The sequence below is a fragment of the Bos indicus x Bos taurus genome, chromosome 6 (assembly GCF_003369695.1).
Source record: "Bos indicus x Bos taurus breed Angus x Brahman F1 hybrid chromosome 6, Bos_hybrid_MaternalHap_v2.0, whole genome shotgun sequence".
Taxonomy (NCBI): Eukaryota; Metazoa; Chordata; class Mammalia; order Artiodactyla; family Bovidae; genus Bos; species Bos indicus x Bos taurus.
Window position 1 is genome coordinate 109,719,506 of NC_040081.1, and position 24,964 is coordinate 109,744,469.

General features: G+C 43.6%; 1 protein-coding gene across 6 annotated transcripts in view; it reads left to right on the top strand.

The window, feature by feature from the left end:
- Positions 1 to 8,560: 8,560 nt before the first annotated feature.
- CPEB2 (cytoplasmic polyadenylation element binding protein 2) overlaps positions 8,561 to 24,964 on the top strand; it is a 68,588-nt gene continuing 52,184 nt past the window's right edge. For 3 of the 6 annotated variants that reach the window (XM_027545057.1, XM_027545058.1, XM_027545059.1), the window contains exons 1-3: positions 8,561 to 10,479; positions 13,376 to 13,657; positions 22,634 to 22,724. In XM_027545057.1, coding sequence (XP_027400858.1) covers positions 8,803 to 10,479; positions 13,376 to 13,657; positions 22,634 to 22,724 — 2,050 coding nt within the window. In that variant the 5' untranslated portion in view covers positions 8,561 to 8,802. Of the gene's footprint in view, positions 10,480 to 13,375; positions 13,658 to 14,427; positions 14,518 to 22,633; positions 22,725 to 24,964 lie in introns of all 6 variants that reach the window. The other 3 variants (XM_027545054.1, XM_027545056.1, XM_027545055.1) reach the window with 2 other exon arrangements.

A 24,964-nucleotide genomic window follows, 5' to 3' on the forward strand; every position in this document is an offset into this window, starting at 1 on the left:
TGAGACTCCCATTTGTTATCTCCTGTGTGTGTGCATGCTCAGTGGCTTCAGTTGTGTCTGACTCTTTGCAACCCCATGGACTATAGCCTGCTAGGCTCCTCTGTCCATGGGATTCTCCGGGCAAGAATACTGGATTCCTTACCCTACGTCTTCTGCATTGGAGTTTCAGCTTCAACATCAGTCCTTCCAATGAAGATTCAGGTCTGATTTCCTTTAGGGTGGACTGGTTGGATCTCCTTGCAGTCCAAGGGACTCTCAAGAGTCTTCTCCAACACCACAGTTCAAAAGCATCAGTTCTTCAGCGCTCAGCTTTCTTTATAGTCCAACTCTCACATCCATACATGACTACTGGAAAAACCATAGCTTTGACTAGACGGACCTTTGCTGGCAAAGTAATGTCTCTGTTTTTTAATATGCTATCTAGGTTGGCTTTTCTTCCAAGGAGTAAGTGTCTTTTAATTTCATGGCTGCAGTCACCATCTGCAGTGATTTTGGAGCCCCCCAAAATAAAGTCTGTCACTGTTTGCATTGTTTCCCCATCTTTTTGCCATGAAGTGATGGGACCAGATGCCATGATCTTAGTTTTCTGAATGTTGAGCTATATCTAGTCTAGTCAAACTGACTATAATCTAGTCAAATTGACTAGGCCTAAAGACAGAAGGTGAGACCAATGAAACAGTTAAGTCAGTCTACAGAAGTGTTCAGGAGCACCATGGCATGAATTAGAGGTTGAAGTTTTCTTCTCTAGGTGGGACCGCTGGACTTGAATAACAAATCTCCCAGGCTTCACAAAGGGGAACACCTCCTGGAAAACCTTTCATTGTGTTTGGGGGCTATGCTTTATCAGCAGTGGAAGATTCTAGATATTCGCCTTTGTAAATGAATGAGTTCACCCTTAAGGGTATAGTGAGCGGAGTGAAAACTGCAATAGAAACATGGATCTTTCAGTTTAGCATCATCAAAGAAAATGAGGGGAAGGTGAGTGAGATTTTCCTATTATTTATGTATTTATTTTTTCTTTCAGCAAACATAACTCTTAATGCCACCATGCTGTGCTTAGTTGCTCATTCATGTCCGACTCTTTGCGATCGCATGGACTGTAGCCCACCAGGCTTTTCTGTCCATGGGGATTCTCCAGGCAAGAATACTGGAATAGGTGGCCATTCCCTCCTCCAGGGAGATCTTCCCAACCCAGGGATCAAACCGGGGTCTCCCACATTGCAGGTGGATTCTTGGCCATCTGAGCCACCAGGGAAGCCCACGAATACTGGAGTTGGGTAGCCTATCCCTTCTCCAGGGGATCTTCCCAAGCCAGGAATCAAACTCGGGTCTCCTGCATTGTAGGTGGGTTCTGTACCAGCTGAGTCACCAGGGAAACCTGTTAGCTTAATGCTACCATTCTCTAGATAATGGCACATCTCCTTTTTAATGTGCTTTAGAAACATTTTCCTCCTTCTTTTCCTTCCTCCCCCTCCCTCCACCACCCCCACCTTCCTTCATTTTCATCTTTCCTTCCTACAGCATTAATTGTGTAATTAATAATCAATAAAAATTTATTGGGAACCATGCTCCAGGTACTGTGGCAGAACCATGACCTATAAAGCAACTCGCAGTCTAAAAGAGCAGATAGTCAAGGAAGCATATGAATAATTATGACCATGTGACACATAACAATAAAAAAATTATTACAACAATGTTCAGAGTGTAGAATAGGTCTCAGCTCACTGTACCAGGGGGAGTCAAAAAAGACTGTGGCATTTGGGCTGGAAGGAAAGGAAGCATTAGGTGATGAAAAGAGGCATTCCAGGAACTAGAAGCATCGTGTGCAAAGGCCCAGAGTTATGAAATCACATGGCTGATTCAGTAAATCTGGTAGGATGGAGAGTGACAGGTGATCAAGGCAAAGTGGCAAGTTACAAGTAAGTCCTGAAGGGGCCCGTCTGCTAGCAAGTTTGGACTTGATACTGTGGAAGTTAGGGAATGGTTATTGACAAGGACAGTGTAACAGGATCATAGTTGCTTTGGGGACTATTAGAGGGGAATCAGAAGAGAAACTGTAGGGAAGTCAGCTAAGAGGTTACTGCAGGACAGAAGATTCAGAGCTAAAACATGAATGGGGAGAAGGCTAAGGGGTCTGCCTTTGATTCTACAAGTAGAATTGACCTACAAGTAGAGAAGAAGACCAAGATTATAAGCTAAGGACTGTAAGATAAGAGAGATCTGTAAAAAGAAAGGAAGTTGGAGGAGAGGATGAAAGAAGGTTGAGAAAAGCAGCAGGAGAACTAGAAATATGACGAACAACCTGAAGATGGTGTTACCACGGGATGTTGTCTAAATAAAGCACCCTGAAGTTGGACAGCATCCACGTGGACCTTAATTTCTATTCCCTCCCACCCCCACCCCATAGCCAAGACTAATGTGCTCCCATCTGTTGACTAATCCTTTCCCACGCTGTGAGATCACATTCACAGCCTGGGCAGCAGGGATAACCATAGTCAAGGCCTAGCATCTGAATCAAGGCTCAGCATCATCTCTGTCTCATTGCCCTGTTGCCTAAACTTGTTCTTTGTTTCTGTGAGCTGGAATCATCATTCCCTGTTTTTCTTCAAGTTCCTGTACTGAATCCCTGTGTTTTCTTCTCTTTCCTCAGTAACCCAGTCCCTGGAGCCTGAGTCCTTCTCTAGGTTCCTAAGACAGAAGTCTTGCCCCTTGGAGTCCAGATTATCTATCCCCTGATGTTAAAATTAGGAGTTGCCCCGTCTGTTTTTGTTCACGTTCTGTCGATGCCTGGAGCTATCTTGCCTTGCTTATAATTCCTCGGAGCATCAGGGTGGTGTTTGGGCAGCTCTTGCCAACCAGCACCTGATAAAGGGACTCTCATATTACTACAGTCTATTTATAGCTATTAGTTCCTAAAAATATTTGTTAATTCACGATTCCTTCCTGCAGTGCATGCATTTGACAACACGTGGGTGCCTACTGTGTGCCAGAATTGTTCCAGGTGCTGAGGATGCAATGGTGAACAAAACAATGTGCCTTCTGAAAACTGGGAAGGACAGATAAACAGTTGAAGTACAGAGTGGGCCCCATGGAGAAAAATCAAACTGCCTGTGAGGGAGAAGGGGGGCTTTGCAGGTGGTGCAGTGGTCAAGAATCCGCCTGCCATTGCAGGAGACACAAGAGATGCAGGTTCGATCCCTGGGTCTGAAAGATCCCCCAGAGAAGGGAATGGCAACCCATTCCAGTATTCTTGCCTGGAAAATTCCACGGACAGAGGGTCTGGCAGGCTACAGTCCATGAGGCTGCAAAGAGTCGGACATGACTGAGTGACTGAACACTCATGAGGGAGAAGGAGGCTGGAATGGAAGGAGGGGGTTGCTGTTTTACAACAGCAGGCAGGGAAGATAGACAGCACTGAGAAAATGAGCTTGAGCAGATACCTCCAAGTAGAGAGAGATTAAAAAGAAAAAAAAAGTGACAGAGTGAGCCCTGCTGGTATTGAGGGGACAAGTATTCCAGGCAGTGGGAATTGCAAGAGCTAAGGCCCTGAGGCTAACTTGGCCTGGTGTGGTAAAGAAATAAGCATTACACTGTAGGGTAGAAGTTGTCAGAAGGATTAGTGAGGGCAGGAGGCCATGACAGAGAACTTTTCAGTTATTGAAAACGTTCTGACTTTTATTTAAGTATTTCACCAGAGGAGCTGATGTCATCTGTCTGAAAGTAGCATTCTGGCTGCCTCATGGAGAGTAGATTGTCGACAAGAGCCAAAGCTGGGTAACTGGTTAGGATTTGAGAGCAACAATCCAGAGGAGAGAGCATGGTGGCCTGGACCACATTGCTTGAGGTGGGAGTGGTGAGAAGTGGTTGGATTGTGGATATAACTTAAAGGTAGGACATGCAGCATGAAATGATGGCTTGGATATCCTGTTTTAAAAAAAAAAGTCAAGAAGGACCCTAAAGTTTTTGGCTTAAGTAGCTACAACAGTGGAGGGCTATTTACTCAGAGAGGGATTAATGAGGTTGTTGTTCAGTTGTTAACTTCTATCTGACTCTTTGCAACCCCATGGACTGCAGCACTGTCCTCCACTATATCTCTCGGAGTTTGCCCAAATTGATGTCCATTAAGTCCGTGATGTTATCTAACCAACTCATTCTCTGCTGCTCCCTGCTTCTCCTGCATTCAATCTTCTCCAGGGTCAGGGTCTCTTCCAATGAGTGGGCTCTTCCCATCAGGGGGCCCAAGTATGGGAGCTTCAGCTTCAGCATGAGTCCTTCCAATGAATATTCAGGACTGATTTCCTTTAGGATGGATGGTTTGATTTCCTTGCAGTTCAATAAGGAAGTGGGGAGTTCAACTTGGGGCACGTTAAATTCGGGATGTCTAGGAAGCTGTGTCCTGAGCAAGCATGGGAAGGATGTGGTCCACCAGTCGGGGGTTGGCCTTAGACCGGAAATGGGGTGATGACACGCCCTCCACGTACGGGGGTTGGGGGGAAGGTGATGTATATGGGGGACAGATGCAGAGACTGGAAAGGGGAGCCGTGAGGATCTGGGGAAGCTCACCTATAACTGCTTCTATCTTCTCAGTGAAATAGGAAGCCAAGTGAACAACTGAGAGTGAGGACAGGAGGTGTAAGGAGGCTTTAAGACAGAGAAAGTGAGAAATAGTCTTCTAAGACAGTGTTCTTCAATTTCAGCTCATGACCTAATCATGAGTCTAAAATTAGAGATTTGAAATCATCCTGCTTATTTAACTTATATGAAGAGAACATCAGGCGAAATGCCAGGCTGGATGAAGCACAAGCTGGAATCAAGATTGCCGAGAGACATATCCATAACTTCTGATATGTAGATGACACCACCCTTATGGCAAAAACAAAGAGGAACCAATGAGCCTCTCAATGAAAGTGAAAGAGAAAAGTGAAAAAGTTGGATTAAAACTCAACATTCAGAAAACTAAGATCATGGTACCCAGTCCCATCACCTCATGGCAAAAAGATGGGGAAACAATGCAGTGAGATTTTTTCTTGGGCTCCAAAATTACTGCAGGTGGTGACTGCAGCCATGAAATTAAGACACTTGCTCCTTAGAAGAAAAGCTATGACCAATCTACAGCATATTAAAAAGTAGAGACAATACTTTACCAACAAAAGTCTGTCTAGTCCAAGCTATGGTTTTTCCAGTAGTCATGTATGGATGTGAGAGTTGAACCATAAAGTAAGCTGATCACTGAAGAATTGATGCTTTTGAACTGTGGAGTTGGAAAAGACTCTTGAGTCTCTTGGACAGCAAGGAGATCAAACCAGTCCATCCTAAAGGAAACCAGTCCTGAATATTCATTGGAAGGAGTGATGATGAAGCTAAAGCTCCAATACTTTGGCCACCTGATGCAAAGAACTGACTCAGAAAAGACCCTGATGCTGGGAAAGATTGAAGGCAGGAGGAGAAGGGGATGACAGAGGATGAGATGGCTGGATGGCATCACAGACTCCGTGGACATGAGTTTGAGCAAGCTCTGGGAGTTGGTGATAGAGAAGCCTGGCATGCTGCAGTCTATGAGATGGCAGACATGACTGAGCGACTGAACTGACTGACTAGTGATTTTGAAAAGTAAAATTTTAAAAGAGTTTGTTTCACATACTGAGATAAAGTTGCTTAATAAAAGCTTTATCTCAGGTGCATGTGTGTATATGTGTGTCCTGGGTTGTAGCAAAATATTTTTAAAACCATGGCCCCACACCAGTGGCTGGAAATGAACAAGGGATTGTCAAATTCAAGTCAGGGACTGAGTTACTGGTCATGCAGTTAATATATTTTCATGTAAAAATGATTAGGATATACACTCATAAGATCTTGGCTTTGGACTTGCTAGAGCAGCAGTCCCCAACGGTGTTGGAACCAGGGAGCAGTTCTGTGGAAGACAATTTTCCCGTGGATGGGGCTGGGGGATGGTTTCAGGATGATTCAAGCACAGCACATTTATTGTGCACTTTATATTATTATTACATCAGTTTCACCTCAGATCATCAGGCATCAGATCCTGGAGGCTGGGGACTCCTGGGCTAGGGGTCCCCTACCTCTCCTCCCACGCAGCTCTACTTGCACTGTAGGAAAAGTATTTTCAATGATGGGACACTCATCAGCTTAAAAGTTCTAGCTTTCAGAATATAACTTGGGACCCTCAGAACACAATTGGAGCTGTTACTGTGGTGAGTAGAGGGCATGGCAGTGGGACGTCACAATTCAGTGCACTTAATATGAACTTTGACCTTATTACATGATACCGAACTTGATGGCATTTTTCCAGTTTGGAGAGCTCAGAAGGTTCTAAACCGAAACCAGTCTCAGCACACTAAGAAATCTTGTTTTTGTTCAAACTTTAGCCCAGAATGACACCATTTGGCTTTTAAAACGTATGCTCTCTTTCTCTACATTGCACTAACTGCATTTTAATGGATGATTGAGCTAATTTTAGTGCCTGCCTTTTCAAGATTTGTCTTGGATCCTCAGATGAGTCCAATCAAATATAACTTTACTCAGGAAAAAAAAGAAAAAGATTTGTTCATTCTAAGATTTTTATATGCCTCAGTTGCTGAACACTTCCTTGCAAAATGGGTTAGTATTAACAGATATGTCAACAGGTGTTGTGAAAATAGCTATTTATATTTTTAATTCTGAGGAGCTCAGGTTATTTTCCAGACGTTGCTAATTTAGAGTAAAAAAAGAATTCTCTGGTTTTATATTTTGCTTGATTGTTAAAAATGGTTTTGAGATTACTAATTCAAACTAATTTTCTATACATCCACTGATTTCTAAACCATTTATGACTTTTTTTAAAAAGTACTTTCTCCTTATTTGAAGGCAATGTCAAACTTAGTTCATAGACAGGAAAACATAAACGTTATACATAGAATGTATCTTCCCCATGGAATGTTTTTCTCTCTACTGTATTTATTTTGATTTGTATAAATTTAAAACACTGAAGTAACAAAAGCGGGGATGAAATTTAACTAATAGAGAATGAGGAGTCATAAAAATGTACACTCCTGCCTACAGCAGTAAAAGTGTGCTAATTAACAACACGAAATATTTAATCTTAGTTCAGTTGTAAACCCAAACCAGATAGACTCTAAACCCATTTCTATTGCTTTTGAGATTATTAGTCTATTTTAATCTATTTTCTAGAGTTCTTTCAGTAGTTTTTCTCTGAACGCCAAGAAAAGTTAAAATGGCAAAAGAGGAACATAAAATTCAGTAGCTTACTAGTATGGATCACTCTGCTGTTTCTTTATCTAGACCCTCATATACATATCCATCTATCTACTTCTCGATGTTAAATGTTTCTTGAGGAAATACACAGGTTGGGGGCCTCTTCCGTCGCTTCCAACAAGAGCTCTACCATGGAAAGCTCTCCTCTTCCGTTTTGCAAGTCTCAACAAGTCGGTTGCTGAGTCAGAATCTCCTTTTCCTCCCCGTTGTCAAGAAGCCTTTCTCCCTTTAAAATTCATAAAGCTTTGGAAATAGTTGGGTCTCCGGGGGGAAGGGGCGGAGATGCCTGAACGAGCGCGGCTCGGGAGGAGTCGCCCACCCCGCAGTCCCTCGGCCCCGCGCGGGGCGCGCTTTCCCGACCTGGAGGGCTGGGGAGCGGGCCCAGCTTTCCCCGGGAGCTCGCCGCGGGGTCCGCGTCTGCGTGTAAACCGCCGCGCGGGGCCGCGGGGTTTGCGGGGAATTTTGTTCGTCACCACTGAAGTGAAAACGTTTGGGACGCGGCCGGGGCTTCGTGTTTCCACGACAGGGAACACTTCCCCGCGGCGGCGGGAGGGCGGATGACAGCACGCGGCACGAGAGGCTAAAAAAAAAAAACACACACAAAAAACGGAAACCCGCGCGAAAAGGCGTTTTCCAGGGCGAGCCGCCCGGCGGCCTGCGAGGCGGCCGAGCCCTGCACACGCGTGCCGGCCAGAGGCCTCCCGCGCCAAGCCCCGGGAGGGGGACGCGAGGCGCCGGGATCCCCGCGCGGCCGCTGACGCGGAGAGCCACTCCCGGGCCTCAGTTTCCCCCGCGGGCCAGCGCTGCCTAGGGCGGACCCCTCTCCCGGCGGCCTCCCGTGACCCAGGGCAGGGCCCTGAGGGAGACGCGGTCGGAGGGCAGGTGGCGCGCGCGACCTGCCGCAGACTCAGCCGGGACCCCGCGCCCAGAGGGGCGGTTGCCCAGGAACTGTCCGAGCCACGCGCGCGCGCTCTCGTGAGCGCGCGCCGAGCGCTCAGGCGTCGCCGGCCGCCCGCCGGTCCAACCGGCCGCTCCTTTTCCCGGACGCGGGGGTAGCCTGAGGAGACGCGGCGCTCGCGCTCGCGCTCCCCCGCGCCCTCCCGAGAACGCGAGCGCGTCCCCGGCCCTCATCTGTATATTCATAAAAGGCGGGGTGGCGGGGGAGGCGGGGCAGTGGGGGGTGCGGCGGCCGCGGGCCCGCGCGTGCCGGGACGCACCGCGGGGGGCGGCGCGATTGTGAGGTGGCGCTGACGCACGTTCCGGGCTTCTTAAGCGGCCTGGGCGGCGGCGGCGGCGGCGGCCGCGGCGGCGGAGCCCGAGCCGGTCTCGGGAGGTGGTGGTGAGCGCCGCGAGGGGTGACGGGGGCCGAAGTCGGTGCCCCCTGGCTCAGTCACGGTGTCCCTCTCTCACTGACTCCCCCCGCCCCACCTCCTTCCACCACGGCCGCTCCGCCTCAGATCCGGCGGCTTCTTAGGCAGGGCGGCGGCGGCGGCGGACGGGGCGCGTCTCCTCCCGCGGCCGCCGGCCTGATAAATGAGGGACTTCGGTTTTGGGGTGCTGCACACCGCCCCTCTCCGAAGCAACAGCCCCGGGTCCCTGTTCAGTGGCGGGGCGTACTGTCCCTCCGCCGCGGGACCCGCCGCCCCGCTGCCCTCCGCCACGCCCTTCGGCCCGCTCTCGCCGCCGCCGTTGCCTGTCACCGGCTTTTCGGAGGCCGCCTCCCCCTTGTCGATCCCCCTCGGCTGCGGCGGCGCGGACCGCTCAGCTGCCGCCGCTGCTGCCGCTTCCTCTTCCTCCCCGTTCCTGGCGCATCAGCAGACCATGCAGGATGAGCTGCTGCTGGGGCTGACACAGCAGCCGGCGCGGCCGCTCTCGGGGGCGGCGGCCACGGAGAAACTCCCCAACCACCACCCCGGCGGCGGCACGAACGCGGGTGTGACCCACCTCCTCCCCTCCCAGGACTTCAAACCGAGTCTGCACCACCCCTCCTCCTCCTCCGCCTCCTGCTGCTGCTGCCGCCGCACCTCCTCCCCGCAGGACTTCAGTAAGCGGCAGCAGCAGCAGCTGAGCAGCCAGAAGAGGAAAGAGTTCAGCCCTCCCCATCTTCCCCACCCTCCGGACTCGAAGCCGCCGCCGCCGCCGCTCCACTGCCCGGGCCGGTTCAGCCCGCCGCCGCCGCCGCCCGGCCAGCTCCTCCAGCCGGCGCCGATCACCCAGCGCCAGCAGCCGCCGCCGCCGCCGCAGTTCAGCCTCCCGCACCCGCAACACCTCCCGCCGCAGGACTTCGCCCCGCGGCAGCGCCCGGCCGACCTGCCCCCGCTCCCGCAGCTCCAGCCTTCGCCGCCCGCAGCCTCGCGGCGCCGCCACGGAGGCGCGGGCAGCCCTCGCAAGACCCCGGCCGCGGGCGAGGGCAGCGCCGCCGAGCCCCCCAATGCGGGCTTGGCCCCCTCGACGCCGCCGGTGAACCCCGCGCCGGGCTCCATGGAGTCTCCCAACCACCCTCTGCTCAACAGTCCCAGTAACCTCCTGCCCGGCGGGGCGCTCGGCGCGGGCGCCTTCAGCAGCCTGCAGAGCCCAGACCTTCCGCACCCGGGCGGCGGCGGCGGCGGCGGCAGCGGGGGCGGGGGGCCCCCCGGAGGCGGAGGGGGAGGCGGCTCCGCGTCGCCGCCGCCGCTGCCCGGCTTCGGCACCCCCTGGTCGGTGCAGACCGCGTCGCCGCCGCCCCAGTCCCAGCCGCCGCCGCCGCCCCAGCAGCCGCCGCCGCCGCCGCCTCCCCAGCAGCCGCCGCAGCCGCAGCCGCAGCCGCCGGGCTCGTCGGCCGCCACCCCGGGTGGCGGTGGCGGCGGCGGCGGCTCGCTCAGCGCCATGCCGCCGCCCAGCCCCGATTCGGAGAACGGCTTCTACCCCGGGCTGCCGTCGTCCATGAACCCGGCCTTCTTCCCGAGCTTCTCGCCGGTGTCCCCGCACGGCTGCGCGGGGCTCAGCGTGCCGGCGAGCGGCGGTGGCGGCGGCGGCTTCGGGGGCCCTTTCTCGGCGGCCGCCGTGCCCCCGCCGCCCGCCATGAATTTACCTCAGCAGCAGCCCCCGCCGCCCGCGGCGCCGCAGCAGCCGCAGAGCCGGAGGTCGCCCGTCAGCCCGCAGCTCCAGCAGCAGCACCAGGCGGCGGCCGCCGCCTTCCTGCAGCAGAGGAACTCCTACAACCACCACCAGGTAACGGCGGACGGGCGGCCGCCCGCCTGCGTCGCGGGGCCGGGGAGACCGCGGGCGGGGCGGCCGGAGACCGGGCTCGGCCGAGCGGCCCCGAGGAGCCGCGGCGAGGGCCGCTCGCCCGAAGGAGGGGGACGCGGAGGGCGGTGAAGGGCCACGGGACTCGGGCCGCCGGCTGGGCAAGAGGGCTGTGGCCACCGTGGGCTGTGGGGCTCCGGAGGCGGGCCCGGCTGGAAGTGGCCCCGGCCGGGCGCCCCCTCGAACGCCCCGGCGCGGCGCTGGAGGCTGGGGCCGGGGCGGAATGGCGCCCGGGCCGGGGCGGCGGGCGCCCGGGCGCGACGTCCCCTCCGGTCCCACGGAGCGGGCAACCCCGGGGCTCCGCCGGCGCCCCCCTGGCCGGGCGGGCGGCCGGCCGGCCGACTAGCCGGTCGGCTTCCCCGAGCCCGGGAGACGCGGCGAGGCGGCCGGGGTTCGGGGACCGAGGGGCCGGCGACGCGGGACCGGCGGGCTCGGGCGGCGGCCTCGGGAGGAGCGGCTGTGGGAAGCGAGCTGGGGAAGGATTACCGGAGGCGACGCGTGTGGGCAGCCCGTGAGCCTCCGCCGCCGTCCAGTGAGGGAATGGGCGGAAAGGCCTTTTTGCTTTAGGGTTTCGTTCCTCCTGAATTGGCCGGAGGGAGCCGTCGCGGGCGAGGCGGTGGCCGCCGCACCGCCTAGCCCGGCGGGACCCGCGTCGGCGAGCGGCCGCCGGCCGGCCCTCCTCCCGCCGACCTGCCTCCCTCCCCGCGTGGGTCGGCCCCCCGAGCTGTCAGATGGCTGAGGAGATCGGTGCTCCAAGCTTGTTTCACTTTCTGTGCCTCTCAAGGTTTGGGTAATATCTTGTAGGTTTTAAAACTAAACGAGCCTGCGATTAGTGTGTTACCTTGAAGAGAAGACTTTTCCTTTTTTTTTTTTTTTTTGGTGGCCTTAATCTTCTCTTGAAGATTATTTTAAGGGGGTATATTTTGAGGGGGTAGTGCAGCTATGAAATCACAACGGGCAGGTTATTCATCCGGGTCCTTTCTGAAATTCAAGGACTGTGTTGTTATCCTGTCAGGACAACGTCTGAGTGACCGCTGGGTTGGTTAGTTGACATTGAAAGAGTATTTTGTTGTTCTTTTTTTTTTTTAATCTAGTCAGCATTTATTAGAGTGGTTATTCTGTCTAAGGCCACTTCAGTGATTAAAGACTGAGAAGCAAAATTGGACCTTAACCTTAAGTATTAACTGATGTAACTTTTTCCATTGACGGGTTAGTTTTTAAGGATTAACCTTTTCAAGAGGTGACTACTATCTAAATTAACCCAAGTAACAGTTAACAGTCTGTTTAAATTAACCAGAATAACAGTTAACAGCTTTTGTTGAATCACTCCACTTGTTTCTCCCTGAGGAAGGAGAATGTGGCCTGTAAGAGTTGAAATTAACTAATTTTGAAATAATATGCCACTTTTCCATGATTTACCTGATCTTGAAGAGCTATCTTTTGGATGTCAGGGTCTTTCTTTTTTAACTGGAAACCTGTGGCGACAATTATCAATAGGTATGTTTGTGTTCTTGAGGCCGTGGACTATTATTAGAAGACTGTATACAGAGATCCATATTTAACAGTAATCCGCTTTTTGTCAAACAGAAGGGTCTCGCAATGGAGTGTAAAAGGTCACCCAACTATTAAATGGAATTTTAGATCACTGCAAGAGAAGTTTGAGTACTGTGTCCATGAGGAAAGTAAGGCCCTCAAGAATGAGGGATTTGTCCATGGACCCTTAGCTATGCTTTTGAAATATGTAGAGGGGGAAAGGGTAGTATATATTCATGGTTATGTTAGCATTAAAAAATGTTTTTAAACAGGTACTATAGACCAGGTTTATCCAAAAAATAGGTTTAAGAGTGTTTGACTTAACAGTAACTTATTAACTTATATAGTAACTCTATGACCTATACTCCCTTTGGCTCAGTGTTACCACAAAATTATTAAATTATAAGCTTATTGACAATATAATTGCTAGCAATTAATACTCTTCAAAATCTACAGTTATAGCCTCTTGGAGAATTTTTCATTCTTTGATGACTCAACTTTTTTTGCCATTGGTTCTGTTTTGGAATATAATTTATTTTTGAAAATGGATGACATTAATGGAGACATGTATTATTAAGATCTCTACTAGAATGATCAAAGTACATAGTCTTCTCAGTGTATCCACCTATGGATTATAGCAGATAATAACAGTTTCTTGGATAGTTAAGTAAAATAACAACTACAAAAATTTCAAAGAAAGTACATTAAAAGTGGAATAAAATATTTTAAAAGTTGAATACAGTGCAAAAAAAAGAGAGAGACATTTCTTGTATTTTCTCTATCCCCCAAAGGCATTTTTATTCCATTCTATAGAATAAAGCCAAATGTTATTAACCACTTCTACAGTGATCATATTTCACTCATATGATTGGTATATTTTAATAAATAAAACCCTATTTCTAGTGGTATGCTTAGCAGAATATGATTGCGTAAAGATCATAGTATAAGTTATATCTTTAAGGATCTTCAAAGTTAATTTCAATTTTTATCTTTAGTTTTTTTTCATATCTGTCATGTATATGGCTCTCTTGAAGGGGAAAAAAAGTAACTGCATGGTTCTATTTTAGTAATTGTCCTGAAATATCTGCTTGATTCATTATAATTTATGTAGACGAGAGTACGAAAAGTCACCTAGCATTAAGTGAATATGTTTTCATATACAAGATCTCAAGTCTATTAAATACTCATTTTTTAAAAGATTATATGAACTCTTAACTCAGGCCTAGGTTTGGATTTCAATTATAAACTCTTTAAATGCCTGTAACTTAAATAGATGTGTTTTCCCCAGCCTCTTCTGAAACAATCTCCTTGGAGCAACCATCAAAGCAGTGGCTGGGGCACCGGAAGTATGTCCTGGGGAGCGATGCACGGCAGAGATCACCGTAGAACTGGAAACATGGGGCTTCCAGGAGCTATGAATCAGATATCTCCATTGAAGAAACCGTTTTCTGGTAATGTCATAGCACCACCGAAATTCACTCGCTCTACTCCATCACTGACTCCAAAATCTTGGATTGAAGATAATGTGTTCAGAACAGACAACAATAGTAATACACTCTTACCCTTACAGGTAAGAATGGTGTGTAAATGGCCTTGTTTCTAATGTTAATCTTTCAATATAGGAAATTGGGTGGTGGTAGTAGTAATAGCATGATAAAGTTCATGGATTAAAATGAGAAAGCTCTAATGTTTAAGTGTCTATCACAGGATGAAATACCTATACAGAGAAAATGAGACTAAAAAAAAAAAAATTCTCTAAACACATAATAGAAAACAAGCTTCATTAAGTATAGAAAAACCCTGCTGTATTTCTTAAATTCATATTGAAGCTTTTTAATTGGCAGCTCCTTGTGAATGCCTTATTAATCTTTAACAGGCCACCAAAATGAGTTTCTCCTCCAATATAGCTAAACTAAAATATTTAGTAATTGTTCATGAATTTGACTATGATCAGCTGTATGTATATTCAAATATAGTTAGTGCAGCTCTGATCAAGGCAAAATAATATTAGGGTGTTTTACATTAAATTCAAATTTGTTCACTGATTCAGTGACTTTTTCTAAATGTGGCCTAATATTTATGAGGATTAGACATTTTTTCAGACCTTTAATATTTTGTTGATATTTTAAGTTAATGAAGTCCCCTTATATTATCTAAAATGAGGATATCTTTCCCTTAACACTGTTAGAGGATGGAACAAAGATACAAGATAGAACTTTTGATTTTTTTTTTTTTTTTTTTCCTTTTCATTCTTTGTTCCTTTTTTTTTTTTTTTTTTTTGTGGGTGGGTGTGGGGAAGAGAACTGCTTGTTTCTGATGAAAACTTCTATGCTATTGAAGGTGAGATCTAGTTTGCAGTTGCCAGCTTGGGGCTCAGATTCACTCCAAGATAGTTGGTGCACTGCAGCCGGAACATCCAGAATAGACCAGGTAGGCTGCACAGTGTGTACTTACCAGGATTTTGGCTAGGGGTTTAGTATTTGTATTGTGAGTAGGATTTAGTATGTACTTTTCAATTATACTTGTTTAAGCATATGTCAGAAAGCGTGAAAGCAACATATTTTTAAAGGATCTCTTAAACTATTTAAAGTGCTTCGTTTTTAAATTTGAAAGTAACTCATAATCATTTTACATTTCCTGAAAGTAATTGATTTGTTTTTGGAAAAAGGAATCATATACCCAAGTGCACCTGACTTTAAACATCAGTCAAACTGAACACCTTTTATCTCTTTTCAGAATCATTTAAAGTGAACATATTTTATGTCTTCTCAGAATCATTTGCAGTTAGGTATAAAATCATATGTTTAACATCTAATCGTACATTTAATAAATGTTTTATAGGATTTTTTGGCAAACTTTTTCATGAAACATGCTGTATTTGTCTTGAGATATACTTCTAAGAAAGCCCTTAGTTCAGTTTTTCACCTTTATAAAAAAGTTTATTGTATTTCTCTAAATTTTGTTACTGCTATTATGCACTTCTCTTCTCCCAAATAATCAGTTCCTTATAGAAAAGAAACTGAGTCAAACATCTGAGAGTCAAGTCTTGGTCGAATCACCTTCAAGTCCTTTATGGTTACAAAATGCTGTCTCTCTTCCTGCAGATGAAATTTGAATGCATAGTGGGTACCAGGTGATGAGAATAATTTGCAGGACAAGTAGAACACTCAGTCCTCACAAAAGAGGATTCTTTACTACAGAGCCCAAGCTTGAATGACCATAGACTTGACATTGTGGGAGTCCAGTGAATGGAGCTCTGTTATCCGTAGTTACTTTATCAACATGAAATGATTTTACAAGTAAGGACTGTATAAACAGATTAATATTACATTTGAAAATAGCATTCTAACCGGGAGGGTTGGCAGTAACTTCAGTAATCAGCCATTAGCACTTGTTTTAAATAAGTCCACCTATTTACCAAAGTAGTCCTGCCAGAATCTCCAGTTAGAAATAAGTATGCATCTCATGTAATTTGTAATTTATTATCTTGTTAATGTTGCAATGTAATCCATCTATTTCTACTCTCCTCTCTTCTCCTCTCTTCTTCTTCTAGGCTATATTAGTGGCATTTTCAAGTTATGGTGTTCAAATTAAATACATAAATGCCTAGGAGATGGTATGCTAGAAGAGAAAAACTGGTAATTATTTTGAAGGTGGCAAGGGACATGTTTTTAGACAAGAAAGGACATAATTATTTGAAGAGGTTGTACCAGGAGGAAGCAGGAGGATATGTGAGGGGGGTGTGTAACTGTGGAGGAAAAAGAAGACAAAGATGTCAATGAGGATCCATGGGGGTTGGGGGGCAGATGTTGAGAGATTAGGTTATTAAGATGGCTTCAGTGGGTAGAAAAATGCTGCAATAGATAGAGGTCATAATGAAAGGGGAATTTTCAAACTGGGCTCTGCAGAGGTGCCCATGGGACTCCCACAGGATGAGGGCCATCAGCCCTCCCACTCAGCTTCTCTGCTCTTATCTATGCCCTTAGGATTTAAGGTAAATTCACTTTAGGAAAAGGATTTTGATGCATAAGGATAATTTTTTTTATTTTTATTTTTTGGTAAATTGTTGAGATATTGGCAATCCCTGTGGATTCCTGAGCCTGAGATATGAGGATGAAGTTGAAGAGAATGCTAAAGAAAAAGATAGTGGAAAGTGAACTGACCTAGAAGAAAAGGAGACCTGAAACCTGAATCTTCTTCCTCTCACGAGTTTTTTGACATTGGATGACACAGTTTATGGGCTTTCATCTCTTTGGGTCATAGTTTCCCTATCTGTAAGAGGAATGTCTAGAACTAGATCCTGTAAGGCCTTTGTAGCCAGCTCTTGTGCTTTCTTTCATCTATTGTGGCCACGTCTTTTGCTCCCTGCTTCCTTATCCCCCCTCCTTTATTTTTAGAATACAAGGGTCTTGCTTTATTTGAGGGGCAGGGGGAGCAATGGGCATTGGTCCCAGGCGGTGGACGTACCCTGTATGACATCCCACCTGGCCTTAAAAGCAATGATGTTTTTTCTTTGAGTACCCTAAGGGTACTTATTATACAAAATTTGTTCAGGGTTTCTCTCTTTCCATAAAAGGTTGAGGTATTTGAAGTTGAGGTTCTTAGAAATACAGCAGCAGCTACAAACTAAAGCAGCAGCTGCAATTGGTATCTTAAACAGTTGGGTAGTTCCTCAATATTTGGCAAAGTTAAAATTATAGAAAATACTTAGACACTTAAATATCTGGGGAGATTATTTTCATTTCTGATCTTTTTTCATCATATACAATATTTTTATACTAATACATTTTAGTTAACAAATAAAAACATTTAACTTTTAAAATTTCCTTAAGTCTCAAATTGATTTAAGTCTAAACTGTAGTAAACCGTAGAACTAAAGTCTTAATTCTTGTACCTGGCCTAACCTATACCAAGAATGGGACGTGTAACGGAATTTAGTAAATGGAAAAGAAATAGTTTTGTACATTGGTTTTATTTCAGTTGTATGTAAAATTTTCAAATTGGCATTTCCTTATTTAAAATACTCCCTCTTTTTTTAATCAAAACACTTCAGATTAAAAACTTTTTAAAAACAAATATAAATTGTTATATTCATTTCTGAGTTTAAAATGAATGTATTTTTTATTAGTTTCTTTAAGGCTAAATATAATACTACTTTTGTTTAAAATGCTATTAGCTACTCTTGCTAATATGCTAAGTCATACTCAAAAGTATGAATTCTAAATTACCTTAAAATTGAATTTTTAGGCAGATAAACAGGCTGCAGTATATTTATTCATTAATACTGGAATATTTTCAATGGAGAGTAAATATACTAGGAGCTGAGGTTATTACTTAGTTTATATATAGCATATCAGTTTTCTGTAAACAAACCAACACCATGCTTTTAAAACTGTATTATAGCCTATAAAGCCTGTGAGAGTTGGCCTGCTCTTTAGCTGAATGTGTATATATATTTTTTTCCAGCTCTAGACTTGGAGTCTTATAGATGTTCTCCCTGCAATTCCTGGGAATGTACATAAACTACCTTGAATTAACTGAAGATATTTTTTGCTAATCTTTAATATCCAGGCTATTATGATAAATGTGATGTGATAATCTGGGGACCTCTCAGAAAAATATATTCTTTGGAGACTTTATTCACATTATACAAAAAACAAGGTCAAGTCCAAGTTTTCATTTAATGAAACGTTCCTTAAATTGTGATTCTTAAACTAGATGAGTTTATAGGGACACTGGTAGTTGTGAAACTATCATACCTACTGAAAATAAGGTAGGATGGGATCTCGTTATCTGTGCTTAAGATCCTTTTTATGTTTCCTATCTGCTCAGTTCTTTACTTGTACTTGATACATTCTTACACCAGGTATTTTTTTTACTTACCTTTCCATTTTATTTAACCATTGTGGATACTAAATTAGCTTTGGCTATTTGGGGCTTGATGTTTTCCCCCCCAAATCACTGTTACAGCTCTTTGTTGAGGATTAGAATAATAAAGGAAGGTCAAGAAATGTATATTCATTGTATATGCAGTAGTGCTTTACCCTGGAGATATGTCTAGAGAGATACTGTTCTTTGCTTTTGAGAAGATGAAAGTCCAGTTGGATGAATAAGGGATATCTCTGTGTGAAACAACAGAGAATCAGATGGGAGTGTATGAGATTGAGAGCTACATTGCGTACTGAGGCAGAGCAGTACAGTATCTGATGCTCGCTCAGTAAAGTGCAGTAGCAGAGTATAATCAGGAGAACTAAACACAAAAATACAACAAAAGTTGATATTTCTACTTAGGCAGAAGAATATATGCCCAAGTCATCTGGTATAACTTTAAATATGATATAGAGTTTTTCTATGGGCTTCTCTTGTGACTCAGATGGTAAAGAACCTGCCTTCAATGCTGGAGACCCAGGTTCAACCCCTGGATCTGAAAGATCCCCTGGAAGAGGGCATGGCAACCCACTCCAGTATTCTTGCCTGGAGAATCCCATGGACAGAGGAACCTGGTGGGCTTTCTATAATCTGCCTCTTTTTTCATAGGGAGGATACATCATTGTCAAAAGGAAAAGCTTCTATTTACCTACCTCTTTTGAAATAATAAATAGGGTTTTGATTGTGTCAAAGCAAAAATACAACATCCCATAAAAAAGTTCCCTTTTAAGTAAGTTTAAGTTCCTTTTGTTGTATTTTAATATCACTGTTGACCACATTAGTTAACTTTCAATCAATGTTCATAATCTTTCCAGGTCATCCTTTTTAAAATTAGAATGACTTTGTTCTTTCTGTGTTTTTTAGTCTTTCTAGGAGTTCGTTGTTGCTTCCGTAAGTCTTTGTGGCAAATGTTTGTATTTAAAGACTGTAGCAAACTATCAGAATATAAGAGATTGTTGTTTTTTTACCATTGTGTTCTAATTTTTGCCTGTTCATTGTGGGATACTGTAATCTCAGTTTCTGAAAGCCCATTTAGTTGGTTCTTTGCCACATAGCTTTCATATTTCTGCAGTAGATTTGGATAAACTTTTTCTGGTAGATTTTTACTTTTGTGAAGTATTGGCTGTTTTCAAATAACCATGTAGTAATAAATGTAAATTACATTGCTGTGATTTCCCATCTTTTTATGATAATCAGTATTCCTGTGTTTATGATAACTTTAAAATGGATTCAGGATTTCCATTTAGCTTTTGAACCAATGGGAGTTTACATGAACACAATTTGTTCTAATGTCCCTGTTCCTGAAGAATGCATGAGTGTTTGTCTTGTAACCAAATATTTTTTTTTTCAGAAGTTATATTTTAATCCCCACACTTTACTTAATGGAATTATCTGTATCTTTTTTTAACATGACCGACCTCCAGGTTCCATTACCCAGAAAGTAACTTTTGCGAGGTCATGAGCTCTTTGCCTGCTCAAGGCTATTTTGTATTTGGTGATTTAAAAATCATGTGGGCTGCAGCTGATGCTTAATAAAGTATAACTAAGTTAATAGTTTTAAAATAGCTTGCTGTTTTTTTTGCTGAAATAGGAGTTTGTTTCATGATGAAAGACTTGATATGCAAAGGAAAATAAGGGACTTTATAAGTGGGCATCTCACTGTTTTAGTTGGATATAGGTATTAAAACTAAAGCTGTTAATACATGTGGCTTTTTTATTTTAAAAATAAGAGTTGCCAGAGTTGATACATTTATTGAATAACTTGCTTGTATATTTTCTCTTCATGCCTTAAATATTATCCATGGCCCGTTGACAGTATGTATAGGATTCTGCATTAATTTTGCTGTGCTCTAAAGCAAAATCATACTCCTTGGAATGGAGGTAGAGGCTGGCCAAATAAATACATAAATCAAAGTTGTATGGGAAATGCAAATTTGGGTGGTATTAGTTACCATTAATTAAGTTCATAGGTTGACTGAAGACAGGTCATGTCTGATTCTGTTCAGAAAACATAAGCCTGAGAAGATAGCCCTGAACCATAACACATTTCTTTGTAAGAATTTAAGATCAGTAGGCTATAAAGTATCTATGTTATATTCCATCTTAGAACCCTTTGATACAGCACACTTTTTTAAGATTTTTGTCATGACAGTTTACTTTTTAAATTCTATATTTTAAATACATTTTGGAGCTTTGAATATAATATCTAATCTTTTATTGTGTGGTTGGAAATTCAAGTCGACAACAAGGTCACATTATTACCTGATACTTGTCTCAGTTTAGTTACTTAACATTTTGAGTACTTAGTCTATGGAAGATTCTGAGATTTGCAGTCCTTTGTAATTACCACCTAAAAGTGCAGTCTCTGAGCTCAACTTAAACTTTTGCAGCTTTTATGGTAAAGATAAATACTGTTCATTCAACAAACATTTGAGAGATAGTTATATTCCATAATTAGCAGGTCCCTACCCCTAATTAACTTAGAAATTCATTGACAGAGGCAGGAAAACCAACAAATTAGTTATGAATTCATACATGGAAGCACAAAAGATGGACATATTTGGATAGATTACAAAAATTGCATGTCATTTCTGCCCAAGTTTTTCTGTATCCCAGTTTTATTTGTTATATACTACTGTAAGTCTTTTGCTTTTCCATTATTTCTATTATTTTTAAAGTGGACTTTAGACATCATCTAGGTTGATGCGATTGTTTTATTTTCTTGAAGATGGAACAAAGCCTAAAAAGGTTAAGTAGCTTCAGGTTAAGAAGCGCAATGCTTCTTAAAGTGTGGTCTTTGGACCAGCAGTCTCAGGATCACCTGGGTACTTACTGGAAATAAAATTCTCAGAGGCCACTCCAGACCTGTTGAATCAGACCTATTGAATCAGTTGATGAGTCCCAGCAAACGTGTATGTCTGACAAGCCTTCCAGATATTTCTGAAGCATGCTTAAGTGCAAGAGTTGCTGTTACAGCACAGTGACTGTGTGCCTCCATCCCCAATCAAGGTCATTGTTCTAGGGAACACCTATTACTGGTGGGTGTGTTACATCTCAGGAGTCTAAGGCAAACTAAGTAAGGGGTGCTAATGTAGGTAGTGATGAAGCTCCAGCAGGATCTTCCAGGTCTAGTATTCTTTCCATCGTTCACTGTTGCTTTGCACAGTTTTGAATTCTCTGACAGTGACTTGTTTAGTCTGCAGTGGTGATCTCCCACCCCACCCCCGCCCCCCTCAAAAAAAAAAGCTTGCAACCTTCATTGAAACGTCAGAGGAGAATTTTAAAAAGTCAACATACTCTAAGAAAAGCTTCTTATGTTTTTCCTTGGCTTTCTAAAAGAGTGGTTCTGGATCTTCTCTGGATTGTGGACTCCTTTGGAAAACTAAGGAAACCATAAACCTTTTCAGGAAAAAATCACATATACATGTCCATATGGAGCATTACATCATCTCACAGGTGTCATGGTCCTTGAAGCTCAGGGACCTAGGTTAAGAAGTGCCTCATTCTGATTTCTGTGGAGACTTTTTCCCCCAACTTTTCTGGTTCTTCCTTTCCTTTTTCTGTGTTCATTATTCTTTGAGAATTGGAAGTGGCCTGCCTGGTCAACCTTCCCCTCATTTACACACAATGCATAAGCACCGGGTAGGGTACACACTTAAACATAAATGAGTGGGGTTAACATGGGCATAATTTGGGAACAGACTGCCTGGCAATTAGAGGGGCACAGGCCAGGGCTTGCTGTGGTGGCTCCCTGTATATATTTGTTCAAGTTTATTGAATGTATATTGAACAGAATACAATATAAATAAATGAACATTACAGAATCAGATTCCTTCTAGTAAGCAAGTTGAGGGGTTTGACATTCAGCAAACAAAACTTCAAACTACACAAAAGACTTTGTTCTGAGACTTGATGATATAGGAAACTTGCTGCAGTGAGAATTCTTTCGCCCTTTTCTCCCCTGCCTTCATTTTTTGCAACAGTGGGTAGAGGGGAGAGAAGATTTGGAAATGCAGAGATCAATATGTCAGGATTATTCTTGATGTTTGTCTTTGTTCTGAAATTGGTATTTCATGCTTTTAATTTTTACTGTTTAGGATGCTTATGCATTCTTTATTATGAAATTCTGACTATTAAATAGCATACAATGTTTGATGTTTAAAGTATGGTGCATTATGGAATTAAGCCTTTTCACCCAAATATTTATTTTTCAAGGGCCAGTGTCCAAATTCCTATATATATGTGAAAAGTTTAAAAGTTAAATAACAACTGAAAATGCTTTCTTTGTGTATAAGATTTCAGAAATATTTATAAGTTGAGAATGATAACAACAGAAACTGTTTTTACTGTATTGCATTAATACTGCTGATTAAATAAGATACTTTTGATATGTGATTTTGGAGATAAATGTATGAAATCTATTGTCCTCCAGTACAAGAGATATTAAGCTCAGGAGATCCTTAGTTATTGACATTGTCTTGGGTTGCAAACTGACTAGTAATATTATATTAGTCAAATGTCCTAATTTATGTAAGAAGATTTAGATAGTACATTAATCATCACTTTTTGAAAAAATTGTGTAGACTATATTCTTTTTTTTTATCTTCTTCTCTTCCAGGATCGAAGTAGAATGTATGACAGTTTGAATATGCACTCTCTGGAAAATTCCCTTATTGATATTATGAGAGCAGAGCATGATCCTCTTAAGGGTATGTGACTTTTTTATTTTCTTATGCCATCCACCATTTTGTCTGCTTCTCTTACCATTTTTCATATGAAAATAAGCACTAACACCTATCTCATCTATGAAATTCTAAATTTGTTAAGAGCCTTTGTTTTTATGAAAAGTCGTATTTTTACCTTGGTAGCTGCTTTAACTTTATGCCAATTTATAGAGAGAAATGGAAAAACCTAAATCTCTTGACTTGTTATTTAAGAAAAAGCCACTTTTTAGAGATAACTCAGTTCACCCAAGGATGAAGAATGGCTCTGAAGGCATTATAGCCACTATTCTAGAATTCTTTCAAATACAGAAATATTAAAAAAGAAAAAAAAAATCTTTCTTGAAATACTTGCACTCGCAGTTTGTAGTAATTCCAGCCTAAAATTGTCATAAGTTAACTTCCTTTCTCATTTTCCTTCCTGCTGTCATGTTGTAGGAATTTGAAAGGGTTTTGAGGTAGAGAAGCTAGTCATAAAAGTTAGGGCAAATTAGGTAAAAGAATCAGTGCCCGTAACGTTATACTGTCAGCCTTATCACAGTTACAGTTAACTGTAACTGAAGAAATTGTGTTAACAAACTTGTTTTCATTTGCATGTTACATGTTAGTGATTTATATTTCTTCATATAAAATATATTCTTGCCTTTTATATTATAAATGATGAGAATCTAGCAAACTGTGTGAACTTGAGTCATGAGAAATACTAGTGTCTGTTGCTGCATAATGAACAGTCCCCAAACTTAGCAGCTTCAGACAACAATAAACATTTTATTACCTTACACAGTTTCTGTGAGCCAGGCAGGAATCAGGGGCACTTTAACTGGTTGGTTCTGGCTCAGGGTCTTTCAAACTGTTCTCTTTTTAATTCTATAAAGCCGAGGATTCCCTTATAAGAGTCAGCCTAAAAACTCTGGAACCCGAGAGTTGGCAGCAAGGCAATGGCTCTGGCTGAGCTGGCAGTACTGACGAGCTATCTCAACACTTTTGTTCTGCCTCTGGGTTTTGCTTGTAAAGGAGTTTCTTATCTTTTTGTTTCCTTTGTTGGTGAGGACTTTGAGAAGCTCAGGGGATTTTGGTAATTGTCAATGATGTGTAATGATGCTAATTCTACTCACAAACTAATTAAGATAGTTAGACTTTGATTATTATTATTATTAATTTTTTTTTTGAGGGAAATTGCCTGTAACCAAATTCAGCCTAGTTTTTTGAGTATTTGAGGTTCTGTTTGTTTGTTTGTTTGTTTGTTTAACCCAGTTACCCCAACAGTTCCAAGGGCACTTGGATCCACTGTTTAAGAATAGAAGCTGGCAAGCAGCTTATGATTATGAAGACCTTCCCTCTGTTGATTTCCTTGCCTTCTATAGAAAGAAAATGCTTAGAAATTCTAATACTGATCAAGTCAATATTAACTGTAACCAGTGGATAATTAAACCTTTTTCATCATTGTTTCTCCCAGCCTTCCTTAAAGAAGCCCTTTGAATATGTTAAGAGAAAACATTAATTATATACTCACTATTAATTATCCCAGTTTTTCTGTTTTTCTAGCATATTTTATAATAAAAATGGAAGGAAACCTAGAAAGAAGACTTTGAAAAAGAAAACAGAAGCAGTATGAGGCTAAAAGGAATTTAATATCAATAATTGAAATATTCAAATGAATTCAGAATTCTTCTGTTAGGAAAAAAAGGCTCATTAACCACCTTTAGGAATCATGGTAACACATCTCTTTCTAATTGGAACATTTTATGTTCCACATTTATTATGACAGGGAATAGAGAAAAAACAAAAGAAAACATTTGAGAATGCTTCTCCATAGAATTGAGAAATAAGACTGGTTCTATTACCTTTCTAAAATTGGAGCTTCCCAGATGGCCCTAGTGGTAAAGAGCTCACCTGCCAATGCAGGGACGTAAGAGACGCAGGTTCTATCCTGGCTTAGGAAGAGCCCTTGGAGAAGGGAATGGCAACCCACTCCAGTATTCTTGCCTGGAGAATCCCATGGACAGAGGAGCCTTGGTGGGCTACAATCCATGAAATTGCAGAGTTGGATACAACTGAAGCGACTTAGCACACCCACACGCACGCACCTTTCTAAAATCGTCTTGATATCCAAGTGCTGTCACTTAGTTTTTTCTTTTATAACTAGTACAAATTTCCCTGCCTCCTGGGATTTGTCATACTGTGTATCTTACTCCCACACACTGATCGTTACACCGTTTCTTGGGGCT